This window comes from Hemibagrus wyckioides, linkage group LG08 (genome assembly GCF_019097595.1).
Source record: "Hemibagrus wyckioides isolate EC202008001 linkage group LG08, SWU_Hwy_1.0, whole genome shotgun sequence".
NCBI lineage: Eukaryota > Metazoa > Chordata > Actinopteri > Siluriformes > Bagridae > Hemibagrus > Hemibagrus wyckioides.
This window is the reverse complement of record NC_080717.1, coordinates 11581485-11600519: the sequence shown is the minus strand read 5'-3', so window position 1 is coordinate 11600519 and position 19035 is coordinate 11581485. Positions and strand designations below refer to the sequence as shown.

Below are 19035 nucleotides of genomic sequence, written 5' to 3'. Positions count from 1 at the left end.
ACCTGGACCTGGACCCCACTCCTGTGTCCTGGGTCTTACAGGGCTAAAGATGCTATGCTTGCTCATTTGTGCTCTTCCCAACCTCCAGGACAGACTGGCAGTAAGGTGGCATTGGTATTGGCATTCCTATAGCAGCAGCATCGAGTTCCCTCGAACAGGAACTACACCAGGTTACGTATGTAACCCGGTTCCCTGTAAAGGGAATTGGTGTGATTTCACACAGAGCTTCAGGCACAACGTTCACATAGAAGCATTACCATAGTGTAATCCATGACACAGCATCTCGTTCCCTTCTCAGGGAACTGGGTTACATACATAACATGGTGTAGATAATGTGCCCTGCCACACTTCAAAAACTGTTTAAGTATGGTTTGAGGAACACAACAAAGAGTGTGTTTTGTTGAGGAACACAACAAATGGTGTTGACTTGGCCATCAAATTCACCAGATCTCAATCTAACTGAGCATCTGTAGGATGTGCTGGGCAAAAAAGCCCAATCCATAGAGGTCTCACCTTGCAACTTAAAGGACTTAAAGGATCTGCTGCTAACATCTTAGTGCAAGATATCACAGCACACCTTCAGAGATATAGTCTGTATGTTGTATTTAAAGTTTGTCTGTATAGTTTAGTATATGGTTAAGTGTTATTTGTGGCACTCTGACAATAGAAACTGTGGTGACATCTTCAGCCTTGTGTTGAATTAGAATATGATGCTGACCACACCTATTTAAATGTAGCTGCATATTGCCACTGAGTCATGTTACTTAATTTAAGCAGCGTCATAGTAATGACTTAATACAATTTTACCTATGACTGAACTGGCTAGAAAATAAAAGCTGCTAAGTTAACCTATACCAATTAAGGTGATGTCCTTAAATACCTGAATTCACTCACTATAGACATAATAACCTTAAAACTGCAATGCAAGATTTTATATTTTTAAAAAAAACCCATAAATATCGAGCAAAATAAAGTTCACATTTAATTGTGCTCATCGGCTCCTGATAAATGCATGAAACACCAAAAATTATTATTATTATTATTATTAGTAGTAGTAGTAGTAGTAGTAGTAGTAGTAGTAGTAAGTGCAATAGAAATTATTTGATTTATCTTCATCAGTCTATAGAAGAAAATAGTGACCTGGCCACTAGTGGGTCATTTACTACTTTAATTAGCACTGTCTCTGTGCTACAATGCCTAAATCCTGACTGATGCATTTTATGAATGTTATTCCTATGTATGCATGAGCAAAACTGTTGGGCTACAACCTTTTCTAGGATCCTGTTAACATTTATTCATTTGAGTTGAAGTTGAAGCAGGATATAGAGATTACAAATGGTTTAGTGTTGTCTGATGGGTCCATGGTGCATTTCTGGCAAAGATCTGTTCACATATAGGTCTGGCTTGGTCCAAACCAAGCAATGATGCTTTTAGTGATTATCTGTATTTCTTTATTTAGTCAACAAATTGATTTGTTCTAATTCTTTGTTCAGTATTGTTGTATCTCCTACATGTGTGTTTATTGTGTGTCATTTGAGAAGCTGTGCACAATTCTTTGGTTTGTTAGAGTTTTGATTTTTATTTTTATTGTTAAGTTTGGTTCTGTTTAATTGACCTCTTTGATAGGCACAGATCTTTTTTTACATTTATTTTCAATTGAAATTGTAACTTTATTTTGTGGCATAAATAAATTAGATTTTGTTTGGAAAACAAATGTTTCTTGTGCTTTGACTGTTTGTTATTCACAACCAGGATTGACTTTCTTGCGCCTGTAGCAAAGTCTACTGTGTTTATTGCCCCAGTGTGCAGAGTTTTGCTCTCAGGTGAAAAACGTTCTGAAATTCACTCTTGCATTCAGAAGGCCCTACTCTAATTTTCTCTGATAAGATGCTGTGAAGCTTGCACACATATACTATAGTAATTCAAATGGCTTGTGGGGTTTAAGCAACTTCAGAAAGCCTGTGTACACAATCTTCCGAATCATATTATTAAGTGTTTGACTTGACCAGGCTGTCGGTCTGAGGACGATAAACTCTGGTACAATCAATTTAATCCCTAAGAGTTCATATAGATTCCAAAGAGTGTGTAATATTAACGTGGTGCACTAATCAGTCAGGATATCTTTCAGGATCCCAACCCAGGAGATAATTTTAAAGAGTACCTACACAAAACTGAATGAGATGTTTGAAGAGTTGTGGCTTTGGGATCTTATGTTGTGTAATCCTCTAGAACTAACACAAAGTGATGACCTTGTGCAGTCCATTCCAATGGCCCAAAAAGTATGCATTATCAGACACAGTTTTGATAAATCCTTGAATGTGCATTGACTTGAGATTAATATGCATAGAGCAAGGTTTCGGACCCTTTCATAGATTATATAACCAAATGGTTGTGGACACCTGACAATCAACCCCACATATAATTTTTAAATATCCCATCCCATATGTAGTACTGTTTCTCCACTCTTCTGGTAAGGCATTCCACTAGATTTTAGAATATGGCTGTCGGGTTTTGCCCATTCATCTACAGGAGCATTACCCTAAGGACCTGAGGTGCAGTTTGTGTTCCAATTCATCCCAAAGGTGATCGGAGGGGCGCAGCTCACGACTTTCAAATTGTTCTATTCCAACCTTGACAAATCATGTGTCCATGGAGCTGCCTTTGATCATAGGGCTATAGTCATGCTTTTTGCAAGTCATATTTCCAAGGAAAATTGTAATATTACAGCATATAAAGACATTCTAGACAACTGTGTCTTTCCAACTTGGTGTCAACAGTATGGAAAGACCAATATATGGGTGTGATGGTCAGGTGTCTGCATACTTTTGGCAATATAGTGTACATGCTCCAATTAACAGTGGAGAGGGTTATATCATCCCTTCCACCATGGGAGCACAGCCAGTTTTACTTTCTTGAATTCTTGATGCAAATGGCTATGGTTAGGGCAAACACTTTTTTAATTTGGGCAACTAGGACTTTACCTGGCTTTTTGTGGATTCAGTGAGTGTATAATACTTTATCCCACTGTATAAATGTGTTGACAAAAAGAAAAAAAAGTGACAGAAGGAAACTGAGCTCATGCATGATGGATAAAATGAATGAATGGTGATGAAGTGTAATCAGTGCCTGGCTAGAGCCAAACATATCTGTGTATCTGTTTCTGAGTCATGGCTGGTGATGATACACCAACCATCTCAACCTCTGTTTAGCTGTGATTACTCATTTCAGAACGTTTCATTCAGCTATGATTGTAGTTTATTCTGCCAGAATGCAGACTGCAGTTCATTTGGGGATGTCCAGCTATTCTGAAAATGCATGATCTTGGGTGACATATCACACTGAAGTTTTGCACTGGCATTTCCACCATAGCAACAGTTTGCTGTGTCAATAATTGAACAGTCAAATTGGTAATGTGGAAATTAACAATGGATAGTTAATTCTGTGAGCTTGTGATTGTAAGGCTGTGTGATCAAATCCCAAGATTGCCAGGGAGAACCCTCTGGTGCACTTGACCATAACCCTGAAGTCTGAACTGCTTGGGCTGCATGGTCTTTCTGTTACAAACTGCTTTGAATAAAAATGTCTACCAAATAAACAGAAGCTCTGACACTACACATGGAACTTGAAAACAAGAGATGATTGATGTTCCATTGCAATATCTTGCAATATTGTCAATTTTCTAATTTATCCAAACAGTGAAATAAATAACATGCCAGACTGAAGCTGAGAAAATCAACAATGAGCATGTGATGCTTCCCTGTTGGCAGTATAGCAAGACTTGTTTCTCTATCTGTACCACAATGTGTGTGTAGCCAAGATCTTGAAAAACATCTTCTTGTGGACAGACCTAGAAAAAGTCAACAGTGTTTCATCATTATACATTCAAGATCTAATCAGCAATGTTTGGAGAGCATTTCAGTGTCAGCATACCATCTGTGAATGATTGGAAAGTTAACACCTCAGCCTTTTGTTCTTGCCATTTGATTCAGTGGTCCCTTCCACATGATTCCCTTGGGCTGGATAGCATTTTCTGAGCTGTATGAGCTCATCTAACATTCTGTGAAACAACACACACAACATCTCACCACATCTCACAGCATATTATTTTGACTGAAAAGCTCATCGATCTTACTGTCCAGCTTTAGTACTTTTCTGAATAAGACTCATATGCTTATGATACAATTTTTTGCCATACTTAACAGGTCCAAGAAAAGTGCTGTCTTTCATAAGTGATGACTATTCTTACATTCCAAAACACAAACCAAATAAATAATATGACTATGAGACCACAGGGAGTTATATAATATATTTTGGTGGCAGATACCAGAATAAGAAACCTGTGTGAAATGTGGCAGGAATGGAGTCAGCGTATTTGTCTAACAACTGACAAAATATTTGACAAAATATTTCCAGTCTTGCAAAACTAGAACATTTCCTGATTATGTGCCTTGAGCTCTCCTCAAGGAAGAACTTGAAGCAATTATAGAGATGCACACAATCACAGATGTACACACAGATTTAGAAGACAAACTGCAAATGATGTCTGAAGTGTCAATCTACTAGCAGCTAGCAGGATCTGATTTTACACAAATGTCCTCAGACAGAAAAATGTGTGGAGTACTGTGTCTTCTGAAACTGATACATGCACAGTACAGTCATTTTTCTTTCTTGTCTTCACTTGGGGAATCATTCCCATGCATCTAAAAGATCTATTTTTTCTTAGAATGCACAATACCAAATACATGTCACCCCCAAATCTTATAGGAATTCATGGTAAACTTGTTTATGTTTATATATTTATACATTTTATATGGTTCCGTTTTCTACATTTTCTTTTCCCCCTGATGTTGGAGAAGTGCTTTTTTGCAGAGCTAGAAAATAATCAACAACTGCATGTTTTTTTTTTTTTGATCCCAGTTTTAAATATATCTTCAGTTTCAGTAGGTGGATGCAGAGCAGAAAAGGCAATTTACAAAATAACTGGACTAGTTTGGTTGCAAGTCCTGCTTTTTTGGGCAGGAGTATCTATTCAACATGGGAAGATTCATCCCTATTCTATTATATACTGTTTGCTAACACTGTTTTACATTTTAATATATTGTATTGTACCCTGTGTTTTGTATACAGTTAACTTGTTATTTTAGCTATATATTGTTATAGTTTGTGTTATACTCCACTTAAGTTGTATTACTTGTATAATATTCAAATTGTATTTAAGCATGAATTCCACTGCACCTGTGCTCATACATAGCTATGTATAGCTAGCAAGTAAAGATGCTATGTTTGTAAGCAAACAGTTAGCATCAGATTGATTGTAGCAGCATTAAAAAGTAGAAGGTGTGCAGTGGTGTCTGTCCAGTCTCAGTCAATTCAGGATTCTGAAACTAGTTCCACAAACTAGTTAAAAGGGCCTGAATACTTCTGTACCATTTTCCAGATGGCAGGAGGGTGAAGAGTGTGTGTGAGGGGTGTATGGGGTCATCCACATTGCTGTTGGCTTTGCAGATGAAGTGTGTAGTGTAAATGTCTGTGATGAAAGGAAGAGAGACTCAGAAGATCTTCTCAGCTGTCCTCACTAACCACTGCAGGGTCTTGTGGTCCAAGACGGAGCAATTCCCAAACCAGGCAGTGATGCAACTGTACAGGATGCTGTCGAGAACAGCAGGGAATTTTCTGCTCTTGACAATATCCTCTGGAGGTGTTCAGGCCCAGCAAACCCAGCTTTTTAATCAGATGTTGAACTGAAGAAAGTGAAGGACACTATAGACACTGAAGACTTCTTTGGCATGGGGACGATGGTAGTGGCATGTTAGAACGATGGTGCTGCTCAGGAAAATGTTAAAAATGTCATTGAAGACATCCACTGGCTGCAGTGCACATCCCCTGAGCACCGGCAGACTTCTGTGGGTTAACGCCACATAGAGTTTTCCCCACATCATCCATGGTAAGACAAAGTACCTAGTCACTTGGAAGAGGGGTTGTCTTTCTCACCACCATGTCATTCTGTGCCTCAAATCGAGAGTTGAGTTAGTTCAATGCATCTAGAAAGGAGGCATCACTGTTGCAGGAAAGTGAAGTTGTCTTATAGTTAGTGCTGGCCTGGATGCCTTGCCACATGCACCAGGTGTTGCCGCTCACCTGGAAGTGGCTATGGATTCTCTGGGCATGTGCATGATGTAGCTGGTCAGTGATGCTTTGTATTCTGAAGCAGATTTTCGCCTTCTACAGAACTTTAAAGTTTTAAAGTGTCTGACAAGCAATTTACATGCTGGAATAAGAATAACAGGGATGTGGTGTTCTGAGTAGATGAGATAGGAGCAGGGCTCTGCATAATACGTACTGGGGAAGTGTGTGTAAACAAGATCTGTCACATTTACCCCCTTGTCAAAATCTGTCAAGAGACCTACAGCAACATTAAAGGACCTTTAAAGAATTAAAAAATAAAATTAAAGAATTAAAGAATATCTAACAAATATTGATTAATCTTTATATGTGACAACAATCTCTCATATTATGGGCTATGAGGTAGGGTGGCTAGACTTAGGTTAAGTTGTCTTTATTTGTCACATATACATTACTGCACAGTAATGTATTATTTCGCATATCCCATCCTTGGGGGTTGGGGTCAGAGCACAGGGTCAGTCTTGATGCGGCACCCCTGGAGCAGGGAGGTTTGAGGGCCTTGCTCAAGTGCCCAATGGTGGCAGCTTGGTGGTGCTGGGGTTTGAACCCCGATCTTCTGATCAGTGTTTCAATGATCTAGCCGGAGCTCAGACCTGAATCCAACTAAAAATATTTTGGGTGACCTGAAGGATACTATGCCCTTTGATTGACCCACAGTGTTTTTGCAGGATAGACTGGGAGAATATTGCCAAGTCAAGATATAAGCTTACCCTAAAAAGACTGAGTGGTATAATAAAATCAAAAGGTGTTTCATTTCAGCAAATTATTAGTTTAGGAGGGTCACACTTATGCAACCACATTATTATGTATTTATAAAAAAAAATACAGTTTCTGATTGATTTTTACTTATATATACTTTGTAATTTCACATCAAGTATGGAAAAAGTTCTGACATGATTACATAACAAAAACCTGCAATTTTATCAGGTGTGTAGATGTTTTACATTCATTGTTTGAACCCTGTTCCTTTTGTATAAATTGGCATGCTGAATCTGTTGCTAATTAGATCCATTGTAAACCAAATCAAGCATCAGCAAACACAATATTATTGCATTTGTCTGTGAGTGTAAACATGTAAGACATCTGCAAATGACTTGTATTATAAATGCAAAGCCTTTTTGCAACCATCTCCTTTTAAATGCAATAAGGTGTTCCATGAGATACAAGGTACATACCTGATTTTTTTTTCTTTTCCTAAGTGCTTGTTAATCCTTCCTTTTTGGTGTGTATGCAAGCAGGATTAACAAGTTCAAGCAAATTGTAAGTTGAGCCTATACACAGCCCTTCAGGACCACTTTACCTTGTGTGCATTGGACCACATGAGAATGTATGTGAGACAGCAAAAATCAGCTCCCTTGTTTATTTGCAAGCCAGTTGTAATTACCGGCCACAGTTCTCCTGTTAAACATGGAAACGTCAAAGCCCGGTGTGTGTGTATAAAAAGATATAATGTCAGATGTACAGTAGAAAAGTTGAATAGCCAGGTCTGGGACTCGCAGCAAGTGTTCTCGACGTGTTTATTTACCTTCAGGAATCAGGAAAGTAAAACCAGAGGACCACCTTGAACTCCAGCAGTAATTTTATATTGATGTTTAAAGGTTTAAGACTTTTTTTATAGACCCAGAGTTCCCAATTCATCCGCGACAGGAAGTAGCACATGAGTAGGCCAGCATATCATTTATATTTTTTCCATGAACAAGAAGGCACTCTGTCGAATCTTAATTTTGCCACAAGCTAGCATGGCTATAGCCACAACTCCCACTGTGCTATTTCTACAGCTCATTTCTACAGACATTAAAAGCACCGCTGAGTACTTGGGGCAAAGAGACCAGGCATACTGAACTTAATAAAAAGCAGCAGATGAAATATAGTACTTCGACACTATAAGGTATGCAGAAATTCAGTATGGAAAACACTACTATGAGTATTTATACAACATATAAAATATATATCGCTGAAATTATATCAGCAAACAAGATGTTGCTGATCAGCTATTGAGTGAAGACACTTATGTAATATATTTTAAAAATGGCTGACACATATGGCAAGGCTTCATTTTTAGCACTGAAAAAAAATAATAAAATAAACACTGATACAGTATATTTTCTGATATAGGAACTGCAATACTAAGGCTAACCACTAATTTAATTTCTCTATCACTATTTTAGGATTCATTTTACAGATACCCAAAGAGATCCAAAGGATTCAGGTTGTATTTGATGTATTCATAAGGATAAAGACATGTACATATCAAAAATTATTTCTGAAATAATTAGCTTTTTTTTAGCATTGCTCAAATCAATTTTGTCTCATTCCACTTTGCAAATAGTCTTTAATTACCCAAATTTATAGGGGATCCCTTATTAATTTTTTTAATTAATTAAAACACACACACACACTCCATAAGTTTTGAAAGTGATGTGTTGTGGAAATGAAGTCATCACTGGCTAAAACACGCAGGCGGGTTTACTTTACTTCCTACACGTACATGTTTACGTTTAGTACAGTTGCAGTGTAACTGAACTTAGACCATCTCCTACAGGTAGTTTCAGGTTCAGTACCATGGTGCGCTTACTGGTCCACATGACAGATTTCCAATTTACCAGTTTTTCATGTGAACCCTGTACTATTTAAGACCAAAGTGCCAGTGTGAAAGCACTCTTTATCTTTATTTAATCCACAGAATATAAATTCCATCTAGAATATTCCACCTGCATATTACTGATGAACCAATTATACTGACAGGGATGTTTAAATAAATACTTTTTTCTTATCAGTTGTGGATGAAAAATTATTTCTTTTTTTCCCCTCAGTGTTTCCAGGGCATAGAGATTGGGATTGCATCCTCTTCCAGATAAAAAAAAAATATTTTGGACAATAAACAGACATATTTAAGCACAAATAATGGTTTTGCATTACACCAGTAACATGCAGTGTAGGGTACTTAAGTTGTCTTCCTATAACAAAATAAACATAAGGGTAATTTAAACCAAGTCAAAGATGTATTTTTTGTGCATTATATTTCATCATAATAAGAAGGGGAGTAAAGTAAACTAGGGGAAAATAGAATGTTGGAAAACTTACTGAGTCTGCAGAGATGTTTTATTAGATAGGCAGACAGAGACATAGATAGATAGATAGATAGATAGATAGATAGATAGATAGATAGATAGATAGATAGATAGATAGATAGATGGATGGATGGATGGATGGATGGATGGATGGATGGATGGATGGATGGATGGATGGATGGATGCATAGTACAGGTACATAGACACGAAATGCTGTTAAGCATCTACCAGAAGTGCAAATAGTAGAATTGTGCAAATGAACAAGTGTAGATTGTAAATGCATGTAAAACAAACAAATAAATAAAGCAGCAAATACATGTAAAACAAATAAATAAAGCAATGACAAGTAGTATGTCCAGAAGCTGGTGAGGACATATAATTACTTAAATCCTGTCTCATGCAGCTACTGCTAAACAAACAAACAAATAAAGTTAAATGCCTTAAGTAGTGCTTTTCTGTGTTTTCTTTTACAGTAATTGTTGCTTAGATTTATACTTATAGCTATTCATTCAGAATTTTTACGAAGCCCTGTTATTGTTGGTTTGCTGTAAAAATGGCTTTCAGTCAGTCGTGATCAAATGCTTCTGCAGAATACTATATAAACATTTTCTTTGGAGATTTCAGAAATGTATTATGTTTTAAAGCATTTAATTTATTAATTGAAGTGCCAAAATGTCCCAGTATGGGCCTGTCTAAGTTCATCCTCATTTTTATGGCCAAAAAGCCATTTGACACGTGCATCATTCCCTTATCCGGATCCTTGGCGCATAGGGAAAGTTATTAGGGAATTTTTCCCCCTTATATGGACAACAGGAACCGGAAACCCGACGTGTAGAATTGCAAACAAAAGTGCGTCATTACAGCAGTGCGGGACTGTCGGAACGCGCTTGTGTTTTGGTGAAACCAGATCATACCTAGAATTTCCATTGGCTTTGTTTTTTTGCATTAGTTTAGGAATATGGTGAAGATAGCGTTTAATTCCGCTCTGGCGCAGAAAGGGTTTGTAAAAGAAGTGCCGGTCTCAGAAAAGGTGAGCTTTTGTTTTTACTGCAGGACGCTTCCACTGGCCTACTAGGAATTTAAATAGATTTAGCCTAGCTCATTTATGTTGTTAGGTTTTATTGCTTACGCTTGTACCTATTAAATTTATAATGAACAGATGCATATATACTAAAACAAGTTATTAAAAATGGCGTTATTGTATATAAGCCTTGTGGACGTAATTACATAAGCCTAGGTTGAAATTCAAATGACTTATTGTTTACTATTTAGGTGCACCTCCTAGGTTAGGAAATTAACAGGATTTACGCCCTACATAGTGCACTTAATTCTCGATTGAGAGTCATTCGGAATGCAGCCTGGGCGATTTACGTTCACTTGAATTTGGTCCTCCATTTTAAACTGCTGCCAGTTCAGTGATGTGAATCGGTGTGCTCCATCACCACCTTCCTTGTCCCGAATCCGGCTTTTTTGACTTAATATAATATATTTAAATACTAATATTGAAAATTTGTAAAAGCATATAGGTTAAGGTTATCAAATCTAGACTACATAAATATTATTTTAACCGAACGCTTGGTTATAGCACTAATTCTGTATTAGTCTAATGCCTGTAGTACATCTTCATACACAGACCCGGTGTGCTGTGAAGACTGAGATGTAACATTGCTTGGGCATCGGTTATAATCGCATTTATTCGTACAGTTAATGTGTATATCTTCCTATGAAATGTGTTAAAGATACAGAAATGGATCGTAGTTATTTAGAAGTTTCGAAGGTTAAATATGCAGGAAAGGTATAATAAATACCTTTCCTAGGTTAAATATGCATACTCGGAGTACAGCTTAGTTCCCTTTTCTTAAGCTGGTTCTTAGACAGAGAGCTTTTTAACATGATGTTTAAATGGTTTTCCCCAATGTCCTAAATACAGACTCGGGCTTTGTCTTCTGTATTGTTTGGTGTATTTTTAGGACAAATATAAAGACTCCTCAGTGAGATATTCTCATGTTAATTATCATCACCTTGATGACAGTCATGCATTGACTAAGTTTATTTGTTAATTGTGTTTGTGATTAATGACCAGGATCCAGAGACAGGCTCTGTGTACAGCGAGAGTTCCACTGGCCGCTGTCTGCTCACGCTGCTCGGCCTGGCCTTCATCATTTCAGGCCTCATTGTTGGTGGAGCCTGTGTGTACAGGTATTTGGCACCCAAGGTACGTATGCTTCGAGGGTCCTTGTTTACTTATTTCTTTTCATGTGTTCTGTCAACTTTGAAATGTTTTCCCCCATTGTGTTTGAGATGCAAATGTGTCTAATGCCCATGTGTTCTGTGAATTGTATGTTTGCAAGAGGACCTCAGGTATTCATGTTAGTAAGCAAAATGTGTTTTCCTAGCCCAAATAAGTGAAATAAAAATGATGTACTTTCTTTGCCTTGGAAGAACTAAAGCTACATGATTCAGGCCTAGGTGTTTTGCTCTTGTGATACTTTGTAAAACTACTTTGTGTATCTTTGGTGTAACTTTTGTGTTTTTATCATTTTAGTTTTGCGTCACTGCTTGTCTGTCTCTGTCTGCCAGGGCAGCACTGCTGACTTGTTTTCCTTGGTCAGATACACATGGTTCTCTGGTAATAACTGAGCTCACGCATTAGTTTATTTGGTGTGCATTTAAATAACTGAATTGTGATCACCACATCACTGGAAATATTTGGTAAGAGAGTGCATCAAGTAGTCAGAATATTAGTATGTTGTGCAGTTAGCGCCCCCTTCTGCATATAAAAATGAAGTTAATGAAGTGTACTTAATTGTTCTTGAGTGAAATAGATTGTATAATGTGTGGGCTACATAAAAAATCCAAATCTGCTTACTTTACTTCTGCTTTTTGACATCTATTAATGTCGGATGAATGTGTAAGCGCAGCCTACTTGCAGCTAATTTAGACTACTTTACATATTTAAGGGACTTGTCCATGACTGACTATACTGATTATAAAGACCAGTTTCATCCAGTTTCGTTATTAGCTGTCCTACTCAAAAGCAAAACCACTGTAAAACTGTAGAAATTGCACTTCCTTTTTTCACTTCTAATTTTGTGCCATGCTTTTAACTTATCTCACATTGTTTACTTTGCAGAAGCTCTATCGTGGATCCATGCAGTTCACAGATATGGACAGTGCTGATATGCCCATAGACATGGAGACCCATGCCCCTTATTACCTACCCCGTGTTGATGAGGACGTGGAGATCCGTGACAATGTGGCCATAATTAATGTCCCTGCTCCTCGCTTTGGGGCAGGAGACCCAGCTTACATCCTGCATGATTTTAAGAGGGTAATAAGTGCAGTCAGTTTTCTACCAGTCATGTGTATGCGGTAGAGTGGTGTATGAGGTTTTGTAGTGAAAGAGAGAATGATATTTATAGGGGATCTTCCATGCTTAAGCTACTGAGGTGTGACGAGGAAGGCCTGACCCATTTAGTACCATTCAATTGGAATTTTTTCTTACACTTGACTATTAGATATTAGATCTGTATTTATTGTAATCAATAATTATCGTAACCAGTTTCAAATGATTTCTGTCAACAGAAGCTGACTGCGTATTTGGACCTAACGCTGAGAACATGCTTTGTCATCCCTCTCAACACATCTGCAGTGATGCTGCCCCAGGACCTCTTGGATTTGTTCTTGCAGCTCATGGTGTGTCTGGGGTGGGGGATTGGGGGTGTGATGGTGCAGGGATTGTTTTTTTTTTTTTTGTTTTTTGTTTTTTTTAATAGAAAGGTTAGGTGTAGATAGTTCTTATCCTATGTGAAAAGGTTGGTGTTTGGAGTAGAAATCTCTATAAATAAAGTGCACTTACCATTCTTCCTTGAAATTGAATTCACCAGTCAGCCATAACATTAAAGCAACCTGCCTAATATTATGTAGCTCCCCCTTGTGCAACCAAAAAAGGTATGATCTGTTGAGGCATTGACTACACAAGATCTCTGAACATGTTCTGTGGTATCTGGCAACGAAATGTTAGCATCAGATCCTAGAAGTTCTGTAGGTTGTGAGGTGGGCCCTCCATGGGTCAGACATGTTTGTCCAGCATGTCCCACAGATGCTTGATTGGATTGAAATCTAGTTAGAGTTAGGAAGGAAAACACCTTGCTTTGCTCATCAATCTTTTCCAGAACAATTTTTTTGCAATGTGGCAGAGAACATTATCCTGTAGAGAAGCCACTGCCATTAGGGAATGTTATTGCCATGAAGTAGTGTACTTAGTCTGCAGCAGTGTTTAGATAGGTGGTACATGACAAAGTAACATCCACACAAATGCAAGGACCCAAGGTTTCCCTGCAGAACATCTCCCTGAATCTGTCAGCTTGTCTTCTTTATAGTGCACCCTGGTGCCATCTGTTCCACGGGTAAGCAATGCACAAATACCTTATCAACATGATGAAAAAGAAACATCAGCCTGGTCAAGTTTATAATCCTTTATAAGCCTGGCTGACACTGTAAGAGAAGTGGTCTTACTACCTCTTACACATGCAACAAAAATTGTATGTGAAAGTACGCACACTGCATAACTGGCTCACAGCTTTAGTTGCCCATTTTGGGTGATGGCTGCAGCTGACTTTAAATATCAGTTGCACCTCTAAACAGCTTGAAATGCTGCTAACCGCTCTCACGGTTCTTGTGATTTTAAGTGTGAACGCATGAAAGGAAGGTGACAAATTATCTAGTGTTTCAGGACGGTTGGGCTTTTTATTTACTTACTAATTTACTTACATTCAGGGAGAATTGAGACATTGTTCTCAATAATGGTTATTAATGTTTTCGTAACACTGAAGCTGGTCATTTTTGACGCGTACAGGATGAGAATGTTGTTACTAGAAACCAATACTAAGTTCACCACTAGGCCACAAAGCATTTTGAATCATGGCACTGCTTGGAAACCAGTGCATGTGGGCCTGACTGTTTTCTGCTATTTTATTACACATGTAAATGGAAATACCTCATGAATACAAGTGTGAGCAATTGACAAGGCTTTGCACTTTTTTTTTTTTTTTTTGTTCATTGGTACTTGTACATTTATGACTATTAACCATACCCATGTGGCATAGTACAAGAAACAAAAGATTACACATGCCTGTTTTAGGATTCAAAAATTGCTCTGCGTGTTTGACAATGAGGACAGGAAATGTCTGATGTTTAAAAGTAATAATTAAATGTAAACTGGTTTACTTTAGCCCACACAATGAATATATCAGGTTTATCTTGGAACAGAAACTGGTTAGGATAACACATGTATCCCTCTTTGCCATTTTCCATAATTATTTCCATAATTGCCATAATTATTAATTCCATAATTTTAAATGTTACCTAATCATGTAATGTTAATGGATTTTTGTTCTCCATTTGTGTTATCAGTCTGGCTCATACAAGACTTACTTGGTGCATGAGGATCTGGTGGTGACCGAGCGTATTGATGACCTCGCCCCCTTGGGTTATTACATTTACAGCCTGTGTGAGGACAGACCAACATACAGGATGCAGCGTCGCAGTGATATAATGGGTAAATGACCTATGTGTTGTCACTTAATAGTCCATTTTTATGTTAATTTTAGTCATCTAGTTATGACACAGAGCACCAAATAAAAAAATTATAAAAAATTTATATAACCTGCAGTATGTCCTTAAATCAATTTCTAAATACAACAATCTATTTAATAATGTATGTAAGTATTTATTGTATAGTGATTTTTATTTTTGGATGTGTTGGGCTTATTTGATCAGAAAATAACTTCTGATAATAAATATAGCAAACAACCCATGTCTATTAAAATAATTTATAGAAGACATTTGTGTAAAATAAATCCTATTGTTATTATTATTGTTGCTGCTATTAACTGAGTGTACTGGTATTGCAATAGGAAGCCTTTTTCAACTGAAACTGAGTGGTATTGAGGCATGAAATCCTTCAGTACATGCTCAAATCTATAAATATACATATTGATACACTGTATGGCTTTGCAAAGATTTGTGGACACTTGACCATCACAACCATATATGGGGCTTCCCTAAACTGTTAAAAAAAAAATTAGTCTTTTCTTTTTTTTTTATGCTGTAGTGATAAGATTTGTATCAGTGGAATTAAGAGGCACAAAAATTAGACAAGACCCCTGAGCAAGGCCTAAGTGCAAGCACAGTACATTTGTCAAAGTTGGACTGGAAGAACTCAGGTGGCCTGCACAGAGTATTGACCTCAACCCCACTGAGTACCGTTGAGATGAACTGGAACTCAACTGTATGCCAGTATGTCCTGCCAGCAGAGTGGAGGCAATTATAAAGCAAAGAGGGATTAACTCTGCATGGGAAGTGATGGTCTGGTGTGTACATACTTTTGTCCATGTAGTATAAATCCATCAAGACATCCTTCAGTAGATGATGTATTAAAGATTTAATGTTGTATTTGAAGATTGGCACACTTATTTTGTCAAGGTTCATTGTCTATATCTAATGTGTGCCTTTTGTGTCTAAGTTTTAATGTTTTTCTTTTTTGTTGTTGTCTCTCGTTTTGCAGGCCTGCAGAAACGCTCAGTGGAGGATTGCCGCATAATCCGCCACTTCGAGAATAAGTTTGTTACCGAAACAAAGATCTGCCAGGCCTGAGCAAGCAGGAAGTCAGGAGTGGACAGACATCCACCTTTTGTTGCAGGGTAGAGAGAGGTGAAGTGAGCTAAAAGAGGGAGCAAAGGAGGGCTGAGAGGAAAGGGTCTGTCTTCCAACTCCTGCTGTAGTATTGAGCATAGGGTATTTTGTATCATTATAGAGACAGCAGACTTCTCTTCTCCCACTTAAGGTGTAGTGATATAGCTCTCGTAAAGCAGTTTGTGATTTCTTACACCTTTGTCACTGTACACTGCGTGATTCCCTCTACAGCCTGACTGCAGCTCAGACCTTGTTTTTAGTGCCTGCCTTTTCTCCGTCACCATTTCTGTGGATAACTTGTGAACTGTGCAATATGTTAACCTTGGTGAACCTAAGTTCATGTTTTTTGTTCGTTTTGTGTGGGTTTTTTTGGGCAGAAGCATTACTAGGTAAGCACATGTTGATACACCTCTAGTCTAGTCTTTATGATATTTATCAACATTTTTTTTTCCTCTGGCCTAATCCATATTAGTATATAAAGACTCTCTCTAGAGGACTGTTCAGCAAAACTCTTAAAATTCAAACTTTTGTGTTCATGTATTTGAGGAACTAACCATATACGCATGTCTGCTGATTTAGCTGACTCTGTGTAGCATTGCTTCTGCCAGTGTTCCTGCTGATGTATATCTATACAATTAGATATTGCCCGATTGTAACATGGTAAATTATGTATCTCAATCCAAATTACAAATGCCTCATAATGAAGGAACATCAGTAGAAATGTACTATGATGCTAAGATTTTAGAATATTTACAGATTAGGACTGTAAGGTGCTTTGTGTGCAAGATTTCATGCTCTGAGTGGCCTAGCCTGGCCATCTCTCTTCTCTCACCTTGTCCCATGATCTCGGGCCTAAATTTCTGCTGGGGAGCCACATTGCAGTGTTCACTGCTGAGACACAGTGGTGTGTTAACAATCACTCGACTGATCAGCTGCTTGAACCCTCTGCTTAGGCCTTATAATTTTTTTTTTTTTTTTGGAAGAGGAGGAGTTGATGTTCATCCTTCAGCAAAAGGATGTAGCATTGAGATGGTGTTGAACATAGTCACCAGCAGGGCTTTTTTTTTTTTCCCCCTCTTCATTCCAAAATCGTGAGGTCTTTTTAATTATTATGAAGAAAGTGTCTGTCTGAGACCAGTCAAAACCAGTCTTGCATGCTGGGACATCTTGCATGCTGAATGTTTGCTGCAGGTCACTATAAACATGTCCATTCAGTATTGGTGTAAATATACTCGAAGTCACTGCACCGGTCACAACAGCTACTCATCACAACATCCTGCCATCTCTGGCTTAACCCTGCACGGCATTGTGGTAGTTCAGTTGTTTTGAAATTCCCAGCATTCTGTTAACATGTATATTTTGGAAGGTTCAGTAGTTTAACTGCTGCTTAGAAAATGACAATCAAGACTGGAGTCTCTGTTGCTGTCTTTCTGTATGTACTGATTCAGAAAAACAGACCTGAAAGATGCTGGACTGAATCAAAGAAATGTACTACTGAAATGTTAAACTGCTGACGGAAGTCTGTTTGAAAATAAAACTGCATTTGTTTACTTAGAAAAAGAAAAAAAAAATGTGTTCATTGGCTAGTGTCTGGGCTTTCATCTGAATATGAACCCATTTCATCAGCAAATTATTTCAGGCTTTATGATACAATGCTATGTAATTTCTCTTGGCTTTTTGTAAACAGGCCTGAAATCTAACAGAAGTTGGAGCTGTCATTTTAGCTGTATGTAATTGGCAACTGCATAGGGGAACTGCGTTTTTCAAAATACCCTGATGTTTTTTGACGGATCATGAAAGTATAGTCAGCTTCTAACTGTTCTTGACAAAAGCGGTTGTGTGAAGGCTAGCCAGCTCTTTGTGGTCAACAGGCTTATTATTGCAAAAGCTCTTGTTGCTCTCTGGTCTTGCATTAACCTTGTTGAGCTGTTAAAATGAGCACAGAACTGCTTCACTGAGCTGCATAAATGAGCCCTGACAATTGAAGTTAGAAGAAACTCCAATATGTGTCTCTAATGGCGAAATGTACTTTATTATTTTATCTGACCCACATGCTGGACTGAGAAAATTCACAACAATGCACCATGGGATTCATTTCTGGTTTTTAAAGCATAAATCAGTTTTCAATATGGGGTCTGTGAAGCAAAGAAAAAGATGTTCATGTTCAAAAAATCTTGGAAATCACAAACGACCATTATTCTGTATAATTTGATGCATCTGATCATCACTGGCCTGTTTGATGGGTCACTTGAGTATAATCCAAACTTTAGTAACTTAGTAGAAAAACAATTAGTCTCATAAAACTGTTAATTAATAATGACAATTGTGTAAAAATAGGTTTTGGTGGGTTCATAGGCTCACAGTTACAAGCCCTATGGCTCCAATAAATAGGACTATTTTGTAAATGAATTTAAATAACCTGTGATTTGAATCGTTGAATTATACTCATTTAAGAAATATATGCTAGAAGTGTTTGTAAAAAAAAAAAAAAAAAAACTTTTTTTCTCTGTCTGTTTCATTTGTGTTAGAGATCCCAGGCTGCAAAAAGTTGAACAAAACCCTGGAATGTTCTGATATCATGGTAAAGATAAATTTCTGATTAATTTTTTGAGGGTTGATAGTGTTTTGTGTTTGCACAAAATGCTGTATATAACCCTATCTTTTGGGTTATTAAAGGTAATAAAAAGTACTAAAATTTTTAGCAAAATCTAAAAGTATGCTTGTTAAATCTGATGTAAAATACATTTAACAAACAAGCGCTCAGTGATCAGGTGACCATAAATCGAAAATACTGCGAAGAAAGGCAGCTCCTCTCTCAATTGCAAGTAACTCTAAATAAATCTATTAGGTTATTTTTGTACAAGGCTGTAAAGACTGCTACGTAATAGTTCCTTTTTTAATCTTTTGGAGCACTTTGGCTGCAAGGGATGCTGTACCATAATAACCACTTTCAGTCTTTTGCTTCTGCTTTGCTTGCGTATCAGCTAGAGAAACCTTTTTTGACACCCATTCCTAAGACTACATACAACAGCAGCAAACCACTTTGTTAATGACATAAAGGACATTTTCAATGTATAATGAGAGC

The 19035-nt window shown here is 37.6% G+C and overlaps 1 protein-coding gene across 1 annotated transcript; it reads left to right on the top strand.

Annotated features, from left to right (window-relative positions):
• Positions 1–10085: 10085 nt before the first annotated feature.
• LOC131357765 (integral membrane protein 2A-like) lies at positions 10086–18374 on the top strand. The gene is made up of 6 exons (XM_058397049.1): positions 10086–10284; positions 11338–11469; positions 12388–12585; positions 12840–12950; positions 14670–14814; positions 15823–18374. The coding sequence occupies exons 1-6, from the start codon at positions 10213–10215 to the stop codon at positions 15909–15911; spliced, it is 747 nt and encodes a 248-aa protein (XP_058253032.1). The 5' UTR covers positions 10086–10212; the 3' UTR covers positions 15912–18374.
• The last annotated feature ends 661 nt before the right edge of the window (positions 18375–19035 follow it).

What these genes read in the sequence shown, in the direction of transcription:
- LOC131357765 (XM_058397049.1), top strand. Translation starts at nt 10,213, where the DNA reads ATGGTGAAGATAGCGTTTAATTCCGCTCTGGCGCAGAAAGGGTTTGTA. An exon ending in ATTTGTTCTTGCAGCTCATG is followed by an intron (nt 12,951 to 14,669) that starts GTGTGTCTGGGG and finishes TTGTGTTATCAG; the next exon opens with TCTGGCTCATACAAGACTTA. An exon ending in GCGTCGCAGTGATATAATGG is followed by an intron (nt 14,815 to 15,822) that starts GTAAATGACCTA and finishes CTCGTTTTGCAG; the next exon opens with GCCTGCAGAAACGCTCAGTG.